Here is a 25,534-nt window from a genome sequence, read left to right on the forward strand (position 1 = left end):
TATACATTAATGAGACAAGTTCAATGACTGTCTAACAGGACTGATTCCTAAAGCTTTCATATCCAAGTGCTTACGAAATAGTACTTTAAAAGTCATTCACGTGCAGCAAACGGAAAATATTTTTTAAGATGATAAGGTGTTACATACATGCTAGCATCAGTTGCAAGCCAATAAGTGACAGCAGACTGTGACAAGCATCATGCAAGTTCTCTAATGAAGTCAGCGGGCAGGTTCCAGCTTGATGCCTCATATAATTCCTGTGTATTCACCCCACCACATCCTATGATTATCTTTAAACGAAAGTATAAACATTGACAATATAAGTCCATTTTCTTAAAATTAAGGCATTTTTTCGAATTACAGCTATCCCTCATTTAGCCTAATGTGTTCCTGAAAAATGGTGCGCGAAATGAAATTCGCTAAACAAAAATAACTTTCTTATAAGAAAACATGTGGGGAAGGATCTTTTGTCATGTCCGGGTGGGAGGTGACTTATCCCTAGTGTTTGCTGAAGGGGCAGAGACAGATACCCAGGCTTCCTAATGGGACAACGATCGATTCCTGGCCTCTCCTGGTCAGATAGGATCTTTCTGTTCCCTTTCTGCTTGGGCTGGCTGCCTGCAGCCGCTCTGGGTGCTCTCCCGACTGTAACTGTGACTGGAGCTGGGCTTGCGGCCTTCCCGGAGCCTCACCTGCTAACAGTTGGTACTCATCTCAGGATCCCTGGGCTAGTAGTGATCCCAGACTCCGAACCCGATAGCGATCCCTGGACTCCAGGCTCGGTCCTTACTCATTTGAAAAATAGCACTCTACACCTCCAAAATACATTTAGAAAATCAACTACATTCGCAAATGAAGCTTTGCAATTCATTCTTATTGTTGTATCATATTAAGATTCAAAGTAATTTGGTGCCTTTACTGACCCTACTTCTGAACTAAATTATTAAACTGAAAATTAGGTTAATTTTAAAATTCCATTGACTAAATATACTAACAACTATGACCTACTAGCAGAACGCCATTGCCACTTAGTTTGCCAGTAGCTACAATGGAATTAACTTATATTTTTAAGGGAAATTTCTAAAGGTATTAAGAATCAAATATATATAAAATATACACAATACCTCTTGAAACTCCAGCAAATGAAAATTAATCTCAGTCCTCATACTATTAATCTTTTAAAGTCTATAGAATAATTACTACACTTCATTTACTTAAGAGTGCAGCTTTATAAAGACCTATTATTTTAAGCACCTTTTTATGGTCAATATTAAAATTTCAAAGATCACTTTAAGGAAATTATATCACAAATATATTATGTATATTCTGCAATGTTCACAGGATATTTGGCACTTAAAAGGTTATCAAGGAAGCTAATTTCCAGAAATAACTAAATTATTCATTGAACATCCATCAAGCTGATTACACTTTGTACCATTTACAATGCCTTACAAGCAAATTACAAAAAGGCCAGGTCAGACAAAAATAAGGCAAGGTCACACCAGGAAAGGTGGATTTGCAGTGGAGCTATCATGAATAGCTCAATGTTCCCAAGCAATTCTCCAAACCATCACAATTAGTGAAATGTACCTTCAACCATAAAAACACACAAATAAGTTAAAAGTACTCCAGTGTGCCTGTTTTATTTTAGGTCCAAGCACAGAACCTCAATTGAAGACCTCAGATTTGAGGAGGGGGCTATTTTTAATTAAGAAGGCTAATGGAATGCTATCATTTACTATGAGAGGAATTGAACACGAAAGTAAGGATGTTATGCTTCAGTTGTACAGGGCATTAGTGAGACTACATATCAAATACTGTCTGCAGTTTTGGTCTTCTCATTTAAGGAAGGATGCAAATGTGTTGGAGCCGGTTCAGAGGAGGTTTACCAGATTGATACCTGGAATGAGCGGTTTGTCTTATGAGGAAAGGTTGGGCAGACTGGGCTTGTTTCCACTGAAGTTTATAAGAGTGAGAGGTGACTTGTTTGAAGTATAAAGGGCAGGATTTTCCCCCCGTTGGGGGTGAAGTTGAAGGGCGGGCGTGCACAGGCGCACTTCCAATCAGCGTCCCCTACTGGAAGTGAGGCGCCATTTTACGTGGGCGGGCCAATTAAGGCCCGCCCAGTGTCATGTCCGCACAGAAGCCCTTGGCGCTCCCTGTGCAGGCTGGTAGGGCGGGGGGGGGGGCGGGGTGGGATCCCAAAATCGAGAGTGCGCTCTTTCACGCATGCGCACGAAAGAGCGCACTCATCTCCCTGAGGCTAAGTGCTGCCTCAGGGAGATCGGCTCTAAATGTCAAAAAGCTAAAAGTAGAAAAATAAAATTTCCCTAACATGTCCCCTCATGTGACACTGTGACATGAGTTCGGACATGTCCATAATTTTTACAAAAGCTTTATTAAAATTTTTAAAAACCTACATGAAACCTCATCTCACCCATGGATGAGGTTTCATGCTTTTTCTAATTTGCGCCAGGGCTCCTGGCCTGCCTGCCAACCTTAAGGTTGGATGGGCAGGTCCTTTAATTACTTAATTGACTTTGTCAATGGCCTCAATTGGCCATTGACAGGTCGGCGGGTGGGCAGCTGATTTTGCTGCGCCCCCGCCTACCTGAAAATTTAAATGGGGTGCGGTGATGTCGGGAGTTCCGCCCGACGTCACCGCGCGTCGTTTTACGCATTGGCGAGCGGGCCCCGCCCCTGCTTGCCGACACGTAAAATCCTGCCCAAAAGATCCTGAATGGCTTCAGCAACATGGGTGTGGAAAGAATGTTTCCATTTGTAAGTGAGTCCAGAACAAGGGGGCGGATGTGGAAAGGATATTTCCGCTTGTAGTTGAGTTCAGAACAAGGGGGCGGACGTGGAAAGGATATTTCCGCTTGTAGGTGAGTCCAGGACAAGTGGGCACTGTTTTCAAATTAGGGGTCGCCCTTTTAGACAGAGATGAGGAGTTTTATTTCTCTTAGAGGGTAGTGCAACTTTGGAACTCTCTGCCTCAGAAGGTGGTGGAGGCGGGGTCACCGAATATCTTTAAGGCAGAGGTAGATAGATTCTTGTTAGGCAAGGGAATCAAAGGTTATCGGGGTAGATGGGAATGTGGAATTCGAAACACAAACAGATCAGCCATGATCTTATTGAATGACGGAGCAGGCTTGAGGGGTCCAATGGCCTACTTCCACTCTTATTTTGTATGTTTATATGTTCTCAATGTTTAAATAGGACTGCACATTTTGGCAGCACTGTGCCATTAGTTCCATTCAAACTGCCTTCAGAAAATTGAGTGGGACACATAATTTGCAGTATTTGAGGAATTTCCTGTTTTCTCTTCTTTCATTTTCAACTTACTAACTAACGTGAGTACACAACAGAATAGCACATAGTCGACTGCAAACTCCAGTTAGATCAACAAATGGGACAAACATGTCCATTTCCTGTAGATAGGAGCTGACTGATGTCAGGTAAAAAAATACCAAAGAACACAGAATCAATTTTGGATTTCATTTGTATAGCCTATAATTTGTTTTTCTGTCAATGATTTCACTTTGTTTTTGTGTTACTCCTTGTTGAGGGAATCTTCTCATCTATGAAGGGTGTACACAGTCAATTATTCAAATTTTTTGCAAGGAGGTATGTGAACTTCAATATGTATACCTTCATTCCATTGACTTAGAATATGTAAATGGATTTAAAAACCTGAAAAAGATAGTGGTGAGAATTAGCAGATGACGAAAGCAGAAATTTGCCAATCTCTTTAGGATTAAGGTGGCTCCAAGATGACAGCCTGGCTGACTTGCTAATTCGATGCTGGAGTCAGTAGTACTCTAGAGTCCTAATGTTAATTGATCAGGCATACTGATTCACTAATAGAATATGGAGAGATGTGCTTGTCGCTGAGTGTTAGGATTCTTTACAATCAGCTCCACATAATAGTACAAGTCAACAGCCTAATGAAGATAGAGTGATTCACCCATTAAAGATGCGAGGCTTGCAGCAGGAAGCTTATCAGTGCATCGTGCTGGGAAGCCACATGCTTTTAGCTATTTAAACCCCAATAGTTCTCTTACGCACTATTCCTTGGTCTCAAAATTAAATGATGCTATGGCAGTTTTACAGACACAAAACAGCTGCCGACTCATTCAAAATGACTAGCAGGATGATGTGCTAACTGTGTGCCATAACTGAGCTACCCGCCATACTGGCAAAGGCTGAAAAAGACACTTCCTGTGCCCGCATCTGAAACGATGCTCTAAATGTGGCCAACCTAGCACTGGGGTCACTGCATTCAGGAAAACATGACCTTCATGTGGCATAGCCACCAGTTCTTAAAAGGGTTGTTGAATATCATCACCTACAAGGCAGGTATTAAAAAAAACTGAATGTGGGACTGGAAGGTATAAGACTGCACCTCCTGCTCCTGAAGCTGAAATCCTCTTTTCCAGTGAGCTGTCAGGGAGTCAGCAGGTATCTGCAACTTGTTACTTTCATGTAAATGGAGACTGAGGCCCAGTATCAGGTGGGCTTAATATTGCATTCAGTCACACTGATGGTTCTCTGCCTCCAGTTCCCATGGGCGGGCTGGTGCAAACCAATTTCTAAGCCCTTATGTCTTGACTCTGCTGATGCGTGCCAAAGCTTTCTAGACTTATTTAAGTGTGGTGTTCTCCCACTGGGAAAGAATGTTCCGTCCATATTGGGCAAACAGAGACTTTTCTTCCTCAGTAGCTTGGTTTGAAAAACCTTTGAAGCTTGGGGAAGGGGTTCCACAAAAGTCAAACATTTAGCTGTACAAAAGAAAATATTCACAGTGACTTAAAAAAAAAATGGAGAATAAATATTAGCCAAACATTACTTACATGGAGTTATGTAGTTTAACAGTTTATCAGTGAATTAAGTATTTTGTTAACAGTTAGATGGATCTAACAATGTTTTGTCAGATGTCAGCAATCCACTAAAGTTTATTTTACTTTGCTTACTGTCCTGTGCTGTGTTCTAAAGATTATTTGTCTTAAGGCATATATCTTAAGAGCTATTTATTGTTACATTTTTTAAAAATAGTGTCAATAGAACAAACGGAGGGACAGAATTTCTTGTCCTTGCACCAGGGCATATTGGATTGCTAGGGTGGTGAATAGAAGAAACATCAGGTGAGGAGGATCAGATGCCAGTAGGATGTCCAAATGATTTTCATACTTACTTTTGAAAAGCTATTCAGTGTATATTCTGGCAATGTATTGATTACTGACAAAACTGCTGAAGCCTGCCATGGTTATCCTCTGTAGACACCCTCTGTGCAACATCCATGTAGATCCATGGCAGAGTCTAGGGTGGGCCCACCATAACCATGCTAATAACCCAGAAGCAGGAAAACTGGTAAGGACAAAAGTGCAACTTGAGATAGACAAAAATTGTGACACACTGAAGATGTGCCAGAATTCTGTCAAAATTTAAAAAAAAACTTGGCTGTAATCTTTTGAACACAGTATAGTACACAAAACAAATTGAAAACAATTTTATTAGACAGGTGGGAAATTGCAACACTGGCACTAAGTTGGAAGTGCACAATAGTTACAGGAATAATTCACGTTCTAAAAGGATCAATAAAGACAAATAATTTTCACCATCAGCATAGTCCCTTGCTTACCAGTATTTTTGTATGATCATATTTTAGAGGCTGTGGTAACCTCACTTCTCGTCTCGTGATGTGATGTGTGGTCGTGGAAGGGTCCCGCAAGCTGAAATGCTCTCCAACAGCTGACGGGTCGACAGTCTACAACCAGAAAGATTATACACCATGAGAATAGTCTGACTGATGACCACTGAAACCATGAAATCATGAAACATGACCTCTTTCATATGCAGTGTCTTTAGATTTAACGGCATATTCTTCCTGTAAATTGAATCAGTCAATTGAAACTGTCACACAAGTTAATCGCATCCAGCAGCATGAAAGCACAGCAACTTACAGCCCAGCTTGATGCTATCCATTACTCTCCTTAATAAGTTAATGCATAATACTATGTAACGCTTTTACATTTCTGTCAGAAAAAGCAACACTAAAAGATTATGACTTTTTGAGAAGGTTTCATATAAAAAATTACTTCCTCACATCTCCATATTGGGTCAGAATTTGCTGACAAAGTAAATCAAGGCTAACTGTGCCTGACATTATTTATGGATAAATGATACAGTGAGGGGTGGACACATGGTTTAATGTGAATATTCATAAGTAGCTGCCCAAGTTGCTGCCCTTTGCTGTTAGCTTTGCAAAAATGACATCCCTTTGGCCTCCCCATTTATTTTAGGAAATTGCTCTATTTCCTCACGAATTGCCCATTAAACTTGCCACAGAATGTTAGCCTTGTCATTACAAATGTAAGTACCCTTTTAATAGCATGACAAGTGTTAATAACTGCTAATTAACATCTCTGGAACAGAAAATTAATTATTATAAGTGCAGGCTATCATTCCTTCATATTTTGAAATTTTGAGGAGTTATGGAAATGTCAAATTTAACAAAGCTTTCCTTAACTTTCCCTTTCTGGCTCTTGCTCTAAATCCAATCTTTTCTTTCTCTTTCTGTATGTGATTTGACATTGAATTAACCCCATTTCCTTCACCCTCTTTCTCAGTCCTTCCACTAGTTATTTTGCAATTCTTAAACCTCATTGGTTAAGGAGGTGGGTGACCTGTTGCTTGCCTTGTTCACTCACGTTCCAGTTGCCTTGTTTCCCCTACTGCACTAATTTCAGCTCCCACTTTCAGCAATTTTGTCAGCAAAAATGTTGTGAGCAGAAGGGTGCGGGGGCAAGTCTAACTAACAGCAGATGCTATTAGATGCTCTGCTACAACAAATTCTGGCCCATTGATTTACTTTTCTGTTAGGGTCACATCCAATGTTCATATGACATTCAATCATTCCCTCACTTGGTTCTCACTTGAAATATAATGGAAAGGGAAGTTTAGTATCAATACTTTATATCCATTATTTGAAAAGATCTTCTGGTCTCTGGATGGTTGTACCTCAGAAGTTCCAACACAAGAGCTCTGCAGGAATTGCCTGGGAAGTTTCAACTTCTGATGGGCAATTCCCCTGCATCTGGAACCCTCCAAGAAAGAGTTGGAGGCTTCAGAGGGTCTCAACTCATTTTTTAAAATTTACTCATGAGATGTAGGCATCAATGGCTAGGCCAGCATTTATTGCTCGTCCCTAACTGCCCTTGTGCAGAGGGCATTGTAAGGTAAGCATAACAGATTTCCTTCCCTAAGGGACATTAGTGAACCAGATGTGTTTTTACAACAATTGACAGTGGTTTTATGGTCATCATTAGACTTTTAATTCCAGATTTTTAATTGAATTCAAATTCCACCAGCATGGAATTGTTTGGTTCAAGAGGAGATACATTGTTTCATCATTCAATCAGAGGTCCTATTTAAGGCACAAACATCTATGACAATTCTCTTTTTTTATAACACACAGTGCCCAAAGTTTTCAGTTCATTTTTGTGATTATAGAAAAGACTTAAGATTAAAATCCTGAATGCTAAAATGGTCTTTCAGCATTTAACCAGTTAAATATTTTCTGACTAAGCGTGCTCCAGAATGTAATGACTAAATGTCCAAAAGCTGCTTGTATTTACTAATGATGTTGCAGAAATAATTTTAATTGATTGCAAATGTTTCAGATTCTTCAGTGATGACTGAACGTTCTGGAGAGGTTACACTGTATTTTCATTGCGGTCTTGGACTGAAAAGGCTCAAAAAACAAAGGAAATACATGCAAACCTACACAAAAATGGATGAATATAGATTATAAAAACAAGAAAATACTGGAAATACTCAACAGGTCAGGTAGCATCTATGCCGAGAACTGAATGCAAAGGGGCTAAATTGGACAGCCTCTGTAAACAGATGAAAGGATTGCAATGTGCAATTAGCTGAGTCCTCTGTTCAGGCAGCAGGCAGGCAGTTTAATTGCCAACTTAATGTTGCCTGCTCATTAGAATGATTGCTACATGCAACCAGTACTAGCCATGCTGTTCATTGTCTGCACACAACAGCAGGGGCCCCAAAATGGTAACTTCCTTGCACCACTTAATGCTAGCATATACTGCTCAAAGCGAGCCTGCATCTCTTGAAGGGGAGGTGCATTGTGCCTGCAGCAGGTACAAGCAGTCATGCAGGAAGTGATTTTGATCTGAGAAACATTGAATAAGAGCACAACATGGGAGAGAGTGAGCTCCATGGTTCTCAGATGCTACACTGGAGGTCATGGTGAAGGAGGTGGAAAGTAGATGTCCTGTATGTGCAGGAGGCCAGAAAGGCCCCCAGACACATGCTGAAAAGGCAGTAGGTGCAGCGTGCCATGGAGACCAATGGCAGGAGTTGAGTCCAGAGAACCTGGATGCAGTGCCGTAGGAAGTTCAATGACCTCACACGAGTGGTCAAGGTCAGTGAGTTATCTTCTAATGCCACATTCCATCAACTGAACAAGTAGCCTCAGACACTGCCCAATCTCACCTAACAGCAATCTCCATCAATCATGACTCATATTTAACATTCACAGCCTCATCACACCCTCACTCACTTAGCATTGCTATAGGCTTCACACCCATATCTCTCAGCTTGCACACACTGGCAGCTATTCGACCATGACAGCACCATTAGCCAATGGAATGCACGGCACTCACTGACACACTGTGTTCTCTTTTGCAGGACAAGGTGGCACATAACAGGAGATGGCAGGCACTAACTGGAGGGGGAAAGATGCACCAGCATGGTCTAACCCTCATGAAGGAGACATTATGAGGGTGCGCATTGCTGAGGCCACGTTCAGGGACGGATGGGGAACCACTGAAGATGACAAACCTAGTCCTCCCTCTTACATTCCATTTCCCCCTCATCCCACATTCTCTTCTGATTTATAAGTTGCAGATGGTATATGCATCTTCCCCCTCCCCCAGCCTCCCTTCACCTCCCAGCATCACAACCATACTTGTGTGCCTTTTTACTTTCAGGTACCAAGAGGTGCAATCTGGCCAGGCAGTGGAGGAACAGCAAGAGGACAGTGATGATGTAGACACAACACCATCACTGGCTTTCACACTGGCAGACACCAGCTCAGTTACTGACACTGCCCATTTCTTAGAGGATAGATTAAAAGCAGGGTCTGCAAATGGTGAGACATACAACATGGGTAGGCTGTAGGGGGCATGGATAGCATAAGTGCTAACTCAGCACAGTTGCATAAGGGCCTGCTGCAGAGGACTCAGATGAGCACTTGGATGGGGCAGCCTACAGAATAACACTGATAGTGATGCAGAATGAAATGCTTGGTGTGTTGGCAGGGTTGCCAGACAGCAACATGGTCAAGAAGCATGGAGGAGTCCAGCACCAACTTGGCACAGGGATTTGCACAGAGATTGGATTCCATCCTTCTAAGCGTGAAAGCGGTGCCAACTCCATTAATAGATTTTGGATCCAGCCATGATGCAATTTTCGATTGTCAAAGTTGCAGCTTCATTGCAGAACAAGCAGCAACCACCCAATATCTTATTGAAACATGTAAAATTTTTAAGGGCTTCACAGGGTAAATGCTGGGAGGATGTTTCCCCTGATTGGGGACTCTTGAACTAAGGAGTCACTCAAAAGGTTTGTGGATTTTTGGAGTTCTCTATCCCAGACGGCTGTGAATATTCAGCTATTGAGTATATTCAAGAAAGGCTGATAGATTTTTGGATACTAAGGGAACCAAAGGATATGGGGATGATGTGGGAAGATGGAGTTGAGGTAAAAGATCAGCCATCATTCTATTGAATGGCGGAGCAGGTGTGAAGGGCCTAATGGCCTACTCCTGTTTCCATCTCTTATGTTCTTATGTCATGGAAGTTCACTTTTAGATGAGTTGGGAGGGAACATTCTCTCCATCTCCCAGCTCATTTTCCTCGCAATCACTTGATGGCCTGTTGAAAGGTGGAGCAAGGTCTGCCTCTAGAACCTATAGACCAATAGGTCTGCAGCACGAGAATACCCCTGGGGTGATTGGAAGTAGACATTGCCTTCTGGTTGCTGCTCCCAGACTGGTTTACATTTACATTTTCTCACTTAGCAAAGATTTTACACTATGTTAACTGCCTGCTGTGTTGGTTGGGGCTGGATACGCAATCCAGGAATTTTGAAGGAGGAATTAAGAGACCAACTCGAGGAAAGTAAATATAGTTTGTAGCAGTACTGGACATCAGAATACTGACTTACAATGTTATAGAGTAACTGTGGGTTTGAGCCAGTGATGCCCCAAAATGCAAGGCTCATGATCTAACATGCATTGCTGTGGGGAAACAGAAAACAGAGGCCATGTGTTTCTTAACAAAGAATAGGAAAAGCATGGAGAGAATGACGCTGTCACTTATTCTCCACATCCTATTTTTATACCTAATAAGAAAACACATGAATAACTTATTCCCAACCTCCTGCCAATACTGCTTTGAACCAGGCCACTATGTGGTATGGAAAGCAGCCCAGAGGGCCCTTGCTCAATGTGAGTATTTACAAGAAATTTAAAGAAAAGGTTATTTAAATTTAAATTGGTATGGCGTCAGGATAAAACTTACAAGTAGAAAAGAAATTGTCAGAAGGACAGAAAGCAATGGGCATTTGCTACAGAGGCTATTTGAGGTGGGTGGGGTGTAGTGGGGTGGGGGGGGGGGGCGGTGCGGTGGTGCAGGGGTAAGTTTCGGATGCACCAAATAGGTATTTTATCTTCAATATTTCAAATTTTGATCTGGAGGGTCAATTCAATCTAAGGCGACATCTCTGAGGATTCACGAAATGAACCAGGCAAAATGGGAAGAATAATGGTAGACTAAGTTTAATGCAGATCAATGGAAAGTATCATATGTAGAATCAAAAATGGGAAACACATATACTATGTGAATAGTGAGGAAATAGATCTGGAAGAAGCTGAAAGAAGTTTTGAGGTGTAGTAGATCCATGCTCAACAAGTCCAATCACTATATAGCAGAAATCGACAAATCAAATTGAATGCTGAATTGTATAGGTAAAACAGTGCAAGTCAGGGCAAGCTACTCTTAGACTGTATAATACTCTAGTCAGATCACAGTTTGTGTACTGGGTCTAGTTTTTGTCAGCACAACACCAGAGAGCCCTGGAGGCAAGTCACCGACCATCCACAAGGCTAATTCCTCAAGTCAGAGATCTGGAAACATTGGGGAAAGTTGGATCCTGAATTTTCTTGGACTTTCTTCCACTGCATCACAGTGAATTAGAAAAGCAGAGGAAATCCTATTTACATAAAAACAGGGAACCCACTACTCTTCCAACAGCTACCGTGGTGCAGTTCAGCCATGAAACAAGGTAAAAGAGAAGTGATTTGGCACATAAATTGTTAGTTGAGAAGGTAAATCCTAAATACTGCTTCAAATTAATGTGAAAGAAGGACAAGAGGATGAGGGCTCAGACCAGTATAAGGCAAATTTAGGACTGATATCAGGATGTTGTTCTTTACACCATAGAGCAACTAATTCATGGAATCAACCTCTAATTCTGTTGGCAAAAATCTTGGAATCTTTTATCGTTGGATGCTATGATCGCATGTTTGGAGGGCTGGCTGGGGTAAAGGCTGGGGGAAGAGGGTATAGTGAATGGAATTACTCTGGGACTTTTCTCGACAAATGACCTCAATAAATTTCCTCAACTGTATCTAGCTTGTTGTAATTTGCAGTTGTTTGAACCAATCAGTGTTTCATTTCATTTTTATGGTATGTCCCTATAGTATTATCAGCCCTTTAACTGAACGTGAACTTATCTTTGTAATTTCCTTGACATTATTATCTGCAAGTGTTGTCTTTATTATTCACAATACAGGATGTTTCATAAAACATTGCACTTATGCATCGCAAACAAGAAGATTTATATTCCATACGTACATTTAACTGTCTAAACTTATTGGGGTGGATTTTGGATTTTGCAACCTGTATATTAAACCCAGAGTCATACCCATCTTTTCCTGAACTCCATGTTTAAATCTTTCCAATCAGGTTTCCACCCTGCAACAGTACAGAAACAGCTCTTATCAAAGTCACAATTGACATCCTATGTGACTGTGAGAAAGGGAAACCATCCCTCCTTTCTCTTCTCGACCTGGCTGCAGCCTTTGACCAAGTTGATCACACCTTCGTCCTCCAACACTTTTCGACTGACATCATGCTGTCTCCACGCTCATCTGCCTCCATTCTTATTCATCTCATCATAGCCAGAGAATCATCTGCAAAGCTTCCTTCCTCTGTAAGGTTACCTCTGGAGCACTCTATGGATCTATCCTTGCTGCCTCCTATTTCTCATCTATAAGCTGCCCCTGAGTGGCATCACCTGAAAGCATGACGTCAGTATCCATGGATGGAATTTTCTGCTCCGGAGACTAAGTGCGGTAGCAGGCGGGAAAGGTGGCGTGGAATGCGCTGGCTGTCATGGAGGGTTTCAGTGCTAGATTGTCTGCTGTTCAGCTCATTATATATACATGAATGTGAAGCATGTCGTATCTCATGGTGGGGCGGGTTAGGATTCATCTGCCTCGCTATTATCTCATCGGCTATTTCCAGGTGCTATATTTAAACTGCACTCACACACACACCACTCTCTGCAGCCCAGGACTTATTGTGCTAACCAGCAGAATGGTCCTAAGAGAATCAAGCACGCTGCTCCCAAGTTTAGCGGCACTGCACTGGCAGCACTCCTCCAGGCAGTGGAGGATCAGGTATCTTTGCCCTGTGATGGGAGCTGGAGGTCCACCAAACCCACCACCAAGGCTTGGGGGCAGGTCGCCAGTGCAGTCAGAGCTAATACACCGCAGAGGAGAACTGCCATCCAGTGTAGGGAAAGGATGAAGGATCTCATCCACTCTGCTCGGGTAAGTCCACCTTCTCCTCACTCTCAACTCGCACTCTCACAAGCCTATCAGGCATTCATAGGGTTACAGTCCACAAAGATCTCACACACTACCAGCACAAGGGATAACACCACAGATTATATCACACACACTGTAACATCTTCATCTCTTGTCATATCCGGTACAGCTCACATTCTCAGCCCTTGCAGAGACTTGGCACACACAGAAGACAGGCATGCTTATATCTGCTGTGGCATCTGCCCTGCGCACAGACTGTCCATATGTTTTTTATTCAGGAGAAGATCATCCAAAACAACAGGGAGAAACCCTGGACAGGAGGTGGGATGCACGAGAACAGGTCACTGACAATATCTGCAGATGCCAGAGCTGGTCAGTGCCTGCTCTGAGGGTGAGATCGGTATCTCCCAAGCTAGTGAGGACCCATTAACAGCTCCTCAGAAATTGTGAGTGCTTTGTAATGTTGGTCACTATGCAGCTAATGACTCATTATCTCTTCTCTTTAACAGGCAGGAACAGGAAGAGGAGGAGGCCCAATGGTTGCCAGCCCATCAGCCCCAGCCCCCAGGCCAGATGAGGATCCAGAGGATCGACGAGATGCAGACCCGCCACAGTGTTCACCCACACCTTCCACCAGCGCAGAGACAGACACCTTGCTGGGACCATGTTTTAGAGCAGGCTTGGAGTCACCATTTTGTCAGGACAGCACAGCAGGCAGAGGCAGTGACAGCCAAGGTCATTGGCACTCGGAGGACTGCTGGAGGCCAGGCTTCGGCCAAGTCTGGGTCAGATGATGAGTCTTTGGCCTCGGCCCTTACAGAGATGTTGCAGCTGCAAAGACAGGCATATGAACAAGGAGCAGAAGTAGGCCATTTGGCCCCTTGAGCCTGCTCTGCCATTTAATAAGATCATGGCTGATCTGACAGTAACCTCAAATCTGCATCCTGCCTAACCCCGATAACCTATCAATCTCTTGCCAAGAATCCATCCACCTCTGACTTAAAAATATTCAGAGACACTGCTTCCACCTTTTCAGGAAGAGAGTTCCAAAGATTCACGATCCTCTGAGAGAAAAAATTTTGCCTCATCCCTGTTTTAAATGGGCGACCCCTTATTTTTAAATAGTGACCCCTAGTTCTAGATTCTCCCACAAGAGGAAATGTCCTGTCCACCTCCACCCTGTCAAGTCCCCTCAGGATCTTATATATTTCAGTCAAGTTGCCTCTTACTCTCCTAAACTCCAGCGGACATGGGAACATTAGGCAGGGTTGTCAGAGGCCACCACTAGATTAGAATGGGGGATGGAGGAGTCTATCTGTACTTAGACTGAAGTCGTTGCACTGACATGTCAGCGCACCAAGGTCAACATTGATAAGATGGCACCTGATCTGTGCCAGGACCTTCATTCTAACGCTCTAGGCATAGGTGGGATCCATCAGTGGCTAGGTGAGAGGGTAACGGAACACCTTGACCGCACTCCAGGTGCCCCTTCTCCTCAAGGAGTCAGGCAGGAGTCCTTGTGCACCCAAAGGGAGGAGAACCAGCAGCTGGGCGTCCACCCAGGTGACTCAGATAGGGTCCAGCTGGTCCCAATCCCCTCTGCCTGTGACCCCATCAGCTCCAGCTCCACAGGCTGAGGAGAGTGCACCTGACCCACAGCAGGAGACCTAAAGCAGGCCAGGGCCCTCCAGGCCTTGGCCCTCCAGAGGACATCCACCATGGTCATCACAGACAAAAAGGTGTAGAGGTCAGCAGGCTGCCTCCAACTCTGCTGTGGATGTCGGGGGTGCACCAAAACGTAGCGGTAGGGTAAGAAAAATTAAGAAATAATAAGAGCACAAAGGTGACACAATCTGCATATAAGTTACACATAAGTAATTAGAATTTGTTATTGTCAACTTCTCATCTGGTGTATGTCTTTTCTATCTGATATGCTACGTGGTCAGTCAAGTGTAACAGATGACCCCCCACCTCCCTCACAGATGGCCCATCATGTGCCTAAGTCTATGGCGTGTCTCACCATCTCATTATAGTGCCTGACCGTTCTCTGTGCAGTGGCGATATGAGTGAAGCCCCTTGCTCTAAGAACTTGGTGGTTGGGCTATGCATCTCTGAGACCTGCATCAGAGGTTCATATTGTTGCCTCATGAATTTGGAAGCTGCAGGCTGGTTTAATATCCTACTGCTTCTGCACTGAAGAGTGTCAATGTTGATCTCAGAGGATTGAATGGCGATGTGCATAGCAGTCATTCACAGTCAACGCATCTTTCATCGGCCTCCATGTAATGTTCGTCAGCCTTGAGTGGTGTACATATCCACCAAAACTTGGGACTCTCATGCACTCCTGGTGGCCTGCAGTGTTATCTCATGTCGATGTGTACATCTAAAGATCATCCCAATAGTATTCCCCACTTTTCCACCTGCATGATGCAGAGCTACAGACCTCGCTGACACATGTTGAGCCTTGTGATTCCTGCTAGAGGGCTGGGACTATGCAAGATCGGAGGTTTGTAAAGGCCACAGGTGACGGACTTGGACATGGGATGATTCTCTGCTGGGCCAGAAGGTCTAACTAGCGTCTCTTGACATTAAATCTCTGCCAGTTGTCAGATGGTCAGTCGACATGGTTATGTGCTCGTTGCAATGGTATCGGTGTGCCTGGTCTCCCTGTGGACATCTCAGAATGGTGGAATGAAAATGCGGAGGCCTCAAATGGGATCAGAGCGAAGCTCCAATATATCTGATGTGTGCTTTTTGTTATCAAAGATTCGAGTACTTAATGCCTAAATAGAGTGTCTACATTTTTGGGCCCACAGGGGCCAAGGCTAGGCTGTACCGGAACGTGGAAGACTCCAAACTGAGGAATGGTCATGAGTGCTTGACAGAGGTCAGATTATAATGCTGCTGAAGCCTTCAGTCCACTGAAAGGTGAGCTGAAGTCTCATCCATGACTGAGAGTTACAGGTGACTGCGAACTGGTGATCGATCTCGTGCTGTGGACTCAGTATGATGAATGCTTATCTTGCTTGCCTGATTGACTGTGCAGAGATACCGCAATGCAGATTCAGAATCAACCTCAGACATGAAGCCAAGAACCACTGAGTGATGATTCTCCTCTTTGAGGTGCCTTGCCAGACTGCAGGCATACTGCCATGAGTGCACTGAAGATTGCAATGCTGCTCCTGCTTCTTGAAGGCTGCCGTATGCAGTGGAATGTTGTTGAGATGCTTGAAGAGGCTGCACCATGTCTACTCTGCTCATAAAACACACTGTTGGAGTTATTATCCCATGATAGAAAGGCCACATGCTCCAGAGGTTGCCCTGCCTTCCAAAGATGAGGACATTGTTACGTGAGAGTGTAACTACTCATTCAGATATTAATGTGCTGCATTGAGATGATGAGGATCGCAACGAGGGTGGACACAGCATGGAGGGCACAGTGAAAGAGCTTCGTATGAGTTAACTGTCATCATCCTCCTGCAACCTGGTGGCTATAAGCATCTCACATGCACGGCTGCCTCATCTGGCCCATGCTATGGCCTCTTCCTCTGCAGCCTCAGCTTCCTCGCCCTCATTGAACTCAGCCCTCTCAATGTCCTTCTCATTGGAGGACACATACAACTCCTCCATTTCTCATTCTGCCAAGTCATCCTCCCTATGGAGTACCAGGTCATGTAGAGTACTCTGCAGGGGGAGTACTTTAAAAATAAGGGGTCCTCTGTTTAAGTCAGAGATGAGGAGAATTTTTTTCTCTCAGTGGGTAGGGAGTCTTTGGAACTCCCTTCCTCAAAAGGCAGTGGAAGCAGGGTCTTTGAATATTTTTAAGGCAGAGGTAGGTAGATTCTTGAGAAGCAAGGTGGTGACAGGTCACTGGGGTTAGGTGGGAATGAGGAGTAGAGGTTAAAATCAGATCAGCTATGATCTTAATGAATACTGGAGCAAGCTTGAGGAACTGAGTGGCCTACTCCTCCTAATTTGTATGTTTGTATACGCATTTTGGCTGTTGCCCCTTTACAGTTGGTTCCTTCTGACCTTCATCATTTCCGAAGAGAGGGGCAAAGGATCTTTGGAAGCCAATCCTAAAATGGTCCCCATTGGGAATAGGCTCTCCCAAGGATGCGCAACATGAGTTAAAGTGCCATGATCCCTTAATTGGCACTTGACTAACATTTCTCAACTGTGCCTTCCTCTCCATTTGGTAAAGCGGAAAATGGTAGGGTGCCCCTTTAGTCAGCTCAAAAGTGCAGTAGTCGACTCCTCCCACAAGTCCTAAGTGCCCTCCTGGCGATTTTGTTTCATCCCTTGTTTTTCAACTGTGTCATTGGAGCAGCTTGAAAAATGGTGGTGCTCAGGTATTATTATGAGAGCAGCTTCCAGCACCCCCATGACTGTTGAAGTCCCTCCTATCGTGCTGGATGAGCAGCATGTACAGGTTTCCCTCCCTCCTATCACCCTCCTTCCACCCCCTCTAATCCTTGATCCTCTCGTGATTTTGGTTGACATCCTAGTCCTCCCCGTTGAACTGTTCGATGTTGATGTGCCGATGCCCCATGTAGACCTGAGCCATCTTCAGGTCCATTGCACTCTGACTTACCGAGAACCTCCGAGAGACCGTTGAGTGCCCACCTCTACATTTCCTGCTGCCCATCTACAGGCTGCAGATGCCTCTCCTGATTGTGACTGTGCCATCTGCTGCCCAGTATCAAGCCACCAGTCCACAGGACTGACATGTGTGAGGGAATGACCACACCCAGTTCATCATGCTGGGCACGATTGATAGAGGACTGACAGGCCCTCCTCGTCCTTGGACCAGGATAGGTGTCCCAAGCACAGCCCTCAAAATTGTGGCGCAAATCCCCAGGGCTGACTATGCTTTCTGGCCCTGACTACTTCTTATGCTATTGCCCGGACTATCTATAATCTTTGGCCCCAACTAATTTCCCGGCCACCCACTCACGTGCCTCTGTGCTCTCTTCCCCAGTCATCAACCCCCAGTCATGTATCTCTCTGCACCCTTTGCGTTGGGCTCCATTGCTACACACGCCCACCCGCCCCCCCAATCAAGCTTTTGCCTTCCAACCAACCCCCCCCCACTCCCCCCACAAACCTGCCTTCCTGATGGTCCTGCCTGAGCAGCCTTGGCATGGAGTCTGAGCAGCGGTGACCACAGTTCAGTGAAAGGTAGGCGAGCGCTGCGCACAGAAACCTTGAGGTCGTGAGTGAAGTGCAGTTCGCCAAGTGCATGTCACATACTTTTTTGAGAAACAAAATCAATAAGTTAAAGTAAAAATCAATAAATCAGAGGGGCTGACAGCTCCTGGTGGGGCACTGTAACTAAAATAAAAATGTGCATGTCACTTATATGCAGTTGGAAATCACATTGGGTTTAACTAGCCGCCAGTGTGGCCATTTGATCACGAGTGGGGGCGTGATTCCAGCAAGCTGGGTTTCTAATGAGTGTTCATGAGGTTCAAATACATGCCAATGCATTTCCCGACATAGTGCAGCGGGCAACACCACCCGCCATGAAAGTCTGGAGCGGAAAATTTCAAACGGTTTTTATGCCAGCGGGAAACTGACTTTTGGCTGCACTGTGAAATTTCTGGTTTTCCCACCATGATGTCCGCCACTGGTGAGACCAGAAAATTCTGCCCCATGTGAGCACCAATGCTGTCCAGTTCCTTCTCGCCACCACTTCTCTTGACCGATTCACTCTCTCTCTAAGTTGTCAGACTGTTTGTCTGGCACCCTGCACTGCATGATCAGAAATTTCCTCCAATTATATATCAGGAAGACCAAAGCCATTGACCATGCCACAAACTCTGCTCCTTAACCACCGACCAAAGCCCCCTTTATGCTGAGCCGGCCATGACAAGTTGGTCCCTTTAAATTACCACACATGTACGGCCATGCAAAACAACATTTAAAGGGCCATGCACTTCAACAAATTATCTATACACTCTTATAAAATAATTAGAGGGAAATTTTCAACTGGCTCCACCCCTCTCCCTGGCAACCAGCCTTCTCAACCTTGGTGTCACATTTAAACCCAAGTAAGTTTCCAACCACATATCTGTGCTATCCCTAAGATCGCCTGTTTCCACCTTCGTATTGTTGCCTGACTCCACCCCCGCCTCAGCTCATATGTTGGTGAACCCCTCATCCATACTTTTGTTACCTCTAGGCTCTACCATTCAACACATTCCTGGTGTGCCTCTCACATTCTATTGAGGTCAGTTCCACTGAGATACACCGAGGTCATCTAAAACTCTGTTGTCCAAGTCCTAAATCACACCACGTTCCATTCACCCAATACCCCTCTTTTTGGTGACCAACATTGGCTCAGTTTAAGCATAGCCATACTTTTAAAATTCTCATCCCTGCCTTCAAATCACTCCATGGCCTTAACTCTCCCTGTCTTTCTTGACTTCTCCAGCCCCCCACCCCTCTGAGCTATCTTCTTCTGCTTATGTTGGCTTCTCCTATTTTACTTGGAGTTGCCACAATCACCCGTCTTAATCTCCCCCTGTCAGCCACCCATCCCTCTTCCAATCCCACTGTGCTTAAATATCTCTCCACCGCATCTTTCAATCTTGTCTTAGGGCTTCCTCTTCTCTTTCTTCCTAGCCGTCCCAACTCTATTGCTCGTCTCACCACATGTCCTCTCTCTCTCCGCAACAGATGACCATACCATTTCAATCTCTTCCTGGATACTTTCTTTAATGCTCCACAATTTTCACTGACCTCCTGATGTGCTGGTTCTTGATAATGTCTTTTCTTGTTACTCCACATATCCATCTCAACATCTGCATCTCATTAGTATCCAGTCATTGTTCCTCTCTATACTGGACTGAGAAACTTAGACTATATGGTTAGTTGTATATTGATATTGCCCAAGTTTCTGCACTATATAACAATGCTGGTATCATAATTGTCTTGTAGATTCTTCCTTTCAGTTTCAGTGATACTTTGCTATCACATAACACTGAGATATCTGCACTCCTTTAATTCTGACCTTGTGCGCATCCCCAATTTTAAAAGCTTTATCATTGGCAGCCATGCCTTCAACTGCCTGGATACCAAACTCTGACGTTCCCTCTCTAAACCTCTCCAACTCTCTACCTCGCTTTCCACCTTTAGTCACTCTTTAAAACCTACCACTTCTGCCTTAATATCTCCTTATGTGGCTCGGTGCCAAGGTGGCACCTTGGCATGTTAAAGACACTATGGGCAGAATTTTATCCTTGGTGTGTGGGGTCGGCGGGGACGGTCGGGAAGCAGCGCCCTGTGATTTTATGCGGGTAGGTCAATTAAGGCCCGCCCTGCGTGATACATAGCCTGGGAATGAGTGCGAAGGGGCGGGCGGGGGCATGACGTCCACCAGGTCCAATGGCGACCCGGTGGTTGATTCAAATGTGGCCTCGGCAGCTCCTGGAAGGCTGCCACCAAAGGACATGGAAGTGTTGTGAATGGAAACTAGCGGGTGGACACGGCAGACGGGAAGGCACGCCGGCGGGGCAGTCAGCTCTGTGTTTTTCCGATGAGTGCCTCACAGCCCTCCTGGAGGAGGTGGCATTGAGGACAGAAACCCTTTTCCCCAGGGACGGGGGGAGGAGGAGGAGAAGGAGGAGGCACCCCCCGCCCCAGCTACCACAAAGGCCTAGGAGGAGATGGCATCCAGGGTCAGCAGCCACAATGTAGTGAGGCGCACATGGGTCCAGTGCCGGAAGCGCTTCAACAATCTCCTGCGATTGGGAAGGGTGAGTATCATGTTGGCATGGATCACTTTGCAGAACAGTTAAGAGCGTGTAGTCTATCGTGCACATTGGTGAGGGCACTTCACACTTGCTTGAGGTGCAGGTGGAGGAAGTGAGTCCCCAGGGCATTGGCAGTCGGAGGACTGCTGGGGACCAGGAACATGCTCAGTCCATGGCTGATGACGTGCCTTTGGAGTCATCCATGAGGCAGCAGATGCTGGAAGTCCAGCAGGGTGTGCGGGAGGATCTGGTGGAGATACATGAGGGAATGCGTGCCATGGTCTCCGTTGTCGAGGAGTCCCTGTGGAGCATAAGGATTGTATTGACCCTCATGGCCGAGCGCACTGCCTCCTCCATGGAGAGAGGACTCTCATGGAGAGGCTTCTCCAGGGAATTATTCAGGGGTTCCTGGGAATGCGCTTGGACCTGCAAGCCCTCACACCGGCAATGACTTCAGCTGGTCAGTGTCAGTGTGGGAGATGGATTGGGCACCCAACTATCCCAGCTAGGTGCTCGTCCATCACTGGTGAGCAGGGAGGTCCAGAGCAACCTGATGTTGGCTCATGAGCTGCCTCTCTTCTCTGCGGGCTCCTCTCAGGGCGCTCCAGATGAGGGCAGCAGCTCCTCCGCCCCTCTGCCAGTGACCATGGCATCTGATGAGGTTGCAGTGACTGGGAGATGCCAGCCGTGGCACTGGCCGCTCCCTCCCAGGTGGGGCCAGCACAGGCTCCCCAGGCCAAGGTCATCAAGGCCAACAAGACAGCAGAGTGAGCAGGCTGTCTCCAATTCCAGTGTCAGCAAGAGGGGAGCACCTAGATGTAGCACCCGTAAGCAAAAACGTAAAGCACCTTAGGCACATCTCTGCGTCATGAGCCACCTTCTGAGGGGATAGCCCTTGTCACCCAGCAGCCATCCATCCTGCCGGGCTGGAGAACTGAAGAGCCTCGGCACCTGGGAGTGTCTCAGGATGTACTTGTCGTGGGAGCTGCCTGGGTACCTTGCACAGACTTGTGTAATCAGCATCCTGTGATCACACACTGTCTGCACATTCATGGAGTGGAAGCCCTTCCTGTTGACGAAGGCACCAGGCTCACCCACTGGCACCTTGATGGCCACATGTGTGCAGCCTATTGCACCCTGGACGCGGGGGGACCCAGCAACCCAGCCTCTGGCTCGCTCTGTCTGGGTGGCCTCCTCCGTACAGTAATGAAAGAAAGTCAATGCGCGCCTGAACAGTGTCTGTCACCAGTTTGACACAACTATGGGCAGCTGATTGGGACACTCCACAAAGGTCCCCCACTGACCCCTGGAAAGAGCCGGAGGCATAGAAGTTGAGGGATACTGTGACCTTCAGTGCCATGGGGATGGGGTGTCCACCTACACAGTTGGAGTTGATCTCAGGGCCAATCCTCTGACAGATGGAAGTCACTGTCTCCCTTGAGTCTCCGTCAGCACTGCACCTCAGACATATTGAGGTAGCTGCATCGCCACCGGTAAACACTGGCAGCAGGATATTGGCATCTTCTGCTGCCTCTTCCGCCTTGGACTTCCTGTTGGCGCTGCGCCCCTTGTGCCTGCGCCACTCCTCCCACAGGTCACTCCCCTGGAGGTTGAATAGGGACACCTGGCCCCTTCTGGCCCTCTCTTCCTCCTCAGAGGAGGTACCTCCAGCAGAGACCGCAATTCCTATCACCAGGGTAATGGAAGGTTGTTTGATGCCTGGAAGGCCCCTCATGGAGTGAATCCTCCAGTGGTTTGGAAAACAACAGTTGAGTCCTGAACTAAAGCCTCTAAAATCTCTGAATGCAGCTCTGAAGCAAAATGAAGCTGTCCTGTTCACAGAAGCAACCCGCAGCAAGTGATATCCTGCACTCCTCACTAATCGCATTGACAAGGCCTCTGACCCCTCTTATCCCATCCATGGATGAGTTTTTGCAAATTGTGGCCTGCCCGCCTGCCTGTTTTGCCTATGCGATGGCCTTAACTGGCTATTTAATTAATGGCGGGTGCGCCTCCTTCTTCATCGCATGCCCGCCTAGTGAAAAATCGCGAGAGTGCGCGTTGACGTTGGCACGCTCGGCCAACATCAACACGCTTTATTTAACGTTTGAGCGGGTTGGGCAAATGCCCACCTGCCAAGCTAAAAATTCTGCCCTATAAATTCAAGTTGTTGTCATTGATATAAACATCATCTGGGAAAGACTCAGAAAGGAATATCAATATGGACACGCAATCCACCTTGTCCGAGTCCCCTCTCTGCACTCTTCCTCAGGAGATTCTTAATAACCAGGCGGTGGAGACAAAAATGGACCTAAACTTCAGGAAATAGTCACTTTGTAACCATGTTATCTTAAGAAAAATAGTTAAATATCATTGCTTGTGTGGTTAAGCAGATGAACGCCTTATAGTTCATTTTTATTTCCTAGCAATGCTTATGCTTTAATTCATTAAAACGCTAACAGATTATTAATTAATTTGAAGACAGTCATCCATTGTCAGTACTATCAATCTGTTTACATTTTTAAAGAGGAAACGCAGGAAATTACCAAACCTGTATGTTATGACTATGAGAATTAAAAATAAATTAATGACAGTGTAGATAGTAATAATAACAACACAATTAAAGTTGGGCAAAAAGCCACCTGGTGCCTTTAGTCTTTTATCATGACTCAAGTCTGAAAAATATCTTCATCAATGAACCAATATATTATTGCTGCATTCTACCATGTTATATGATAAGTATGCAAAATGTATTATGAACAGTGTCTAATCAATTTAACATGATTTATATCCTGTTAAACTTACTACGAGTATAAATCTGCTGCATGGACTATACAAATGACCATATAATCTAAGTCTCTCAGTCCAGTATAGTCTGTACACTATGCACTCCTGCTGGTACAGATGGAAAAACAATTCTCTTTAATCTGTCAAGGCAAGTGAGCGCTTATTAATATATTAAAAAAAAATCTTGTTCATCTTTTGCATTTGTTACAGTTGCCATTTTTCCAATATTTGAATCCCATAAGTAATCATTGCTTCTAATTCATTTGACCTATTTACTGGAGAAGACACTGGCCTGAATTTTTGCTCCCAGATTGGGAGCCCAGAGTCCAATTTTCACAAATCTGACCAGGGAAAAAGTGCCCTGGACGATCAGATTTTCGTTCCGGAGCGGGTGCGCAGGGTGAAATAGGAGTTCTGTCCGCCTGCCCCGGAAACAGTTCAGATGCAGGACAGGGGCTGCCGGTTGCAGAAGTGGGCTGGGGCTAAAAGGCCCACCTCAGTGATCTGGCACTGTGAAAAAAAAGAATAAAACAAAAAACAGCCCTCAACCCTCACACCCCCTCATGAACTCCCCATTCATGTCAATCCATGCTACCTCATGCCACCCACCCACCCCCATGGCTCCTCATGCCCTCCATGCCAACCTATGCCCCTGTACTGACCCCAATGGCCCTTTGTAGCCCCTATGCCAACCTAGTGAAAACTCAAGCCAATCCATAAACTCCACCCTTTGCCCTTACACCCTTCATGTCATGCAGCACTAATCTTATAATGATGACCCTCAAGCTCACGTCAACAGACAGACTGAAATAACAAGCACTGTTTTCTTTTAACACTCCAGACAGTTTTTAAAAAATATTTAAAGGGCAGGAGATTTAACTTCCTTGATAGATTGACAGCTCCATTTGACAGTTTCAATGAGCTTGACAGTCCAATGAGTTTATGCATTTTTTACACATATTCATGTCTAATTTTAACAATCGCAAAGGACACTTCACCTCTCCCAAAGGGCACCTAACCTCTCCCAAAGGTATCCATGGACCTCTCCAAAAAGTTACCCTAGCTCTCCAGAAGGGTACCCTACCTTTCAAAATAACTCTGGTAAGTTTAAACCTTCTTCTGCTAGGCTTGAAGTGCACAAGTCATGTTTTGGACATTCCACTACTGAAAATCAGATCTGATTGAAGGCAGCTGCACTTTAGCATGTGCATTTGCCTCTATGGACCAAGCATTGCAAACCCCTGCTCCCCCACCACTCCCTGCAAAAATGGTTGGGGCTGGGATTGGTGGCGGGACTTACGGATTCAGGCCTCCAGCATCATTTTCACTATGGCGGAGAGCCTCTCCATCTGAGTGAAAATTCAGACTACTGAGTGTTTTATTTCACCTCAGGTTTTATTCCACAGATTCGAATCAAATATTTTTATAACAGTCACTTATAGAAACTAGTAAAGTGATACCTACCTCGAGCTGTAGCGGATTAATTGTAGCATTCGTGTGGCAGCGTAAAGGCCCGTTTGTCTTTAGCTGCAAGATGTACAGCAGATATTCATCGCGGTAATGACTAGGCCAATGCACTTCCATGACTGCAGTACTGATTGTACTCGGTCCACCGTTGTGTAGCTGAACAAATGTTTTAAAAATAGATAATATTACAGGCCTTCCTCTTAATAACTGATAGCAGGATGTCAATAACATATACTACAGACAGCCAACATAATTGCTTTTTACAGAGCAGTGAAGTATTGTCATCCCAAAAAGCTTATAAAAGTGTAATGGTAAAAGATTTCCAAATTAATACAGGCTTAACAGGAAATCCAACTTCCCACTGAAAGTTAAAATATACAATTAATCCATCAGATGGTATAAATTGGTTGTTATTCAATGAACGTCACTGATATTTTTCATTGATCCTTGATCAAACATTATATGTGGCACACACCAATACCATTCATAATTAATATATTTTCAAAATGTATTTATTACCTCCACCTCTTCCTGCACCATATGTCACCTCTAACTGTGTAGACAAAATGCTCCCATACCTGTTTATGCCACTGTATATTCAACC

At 45.0% G+C, this 25,534-nt stretch overlaps 1 protein-coding gene across 1 annotated transcript in view; it reads right to left on the reverse strand.

Moving 5' to 3' along the window:
* itga8 (integrin, alpha 8) overlaps nucleotides 1-25,534 on the reverse strand; it is a 277,429-nt gene that overhangs the window by 39,083 nt on the left and 212,812 nt on the right. Inside the window, exons 25-26 of the mRNA XM_078538452.1 lie at nucleotides 24,928-25,086; nucleotides 5,642-5,767 (exon numbers count right to left, since the gene is read on the reverse strand). Of these exons, the coding sequence (XP_078394578.1) occupies nucleotides 5,642-5,767; nucleotides 24,928-25,086 (285 nt within the window). The remainder of the gene's footprint in view (nucleotides 1-5,641; nucleotides 5,768-24,927; nucleotides 25,087-25,534) is intronic.

Source organism: Cetorhinus maximus, chromosome 3, assembly GCF_964194155.1.
Source record: "Cetorhinus maximus chromosome 3, sCetMax3.hap1.1, whole genome shotgun sequence".
In the NCBI taxonomy this organism is placed as follows: Eukaryota; Metazoa; Chordata; class Chondrichthyes; order Lamniformes; family Cetorhinidae; genus Cetorhinus; species Cetorhinus maximus.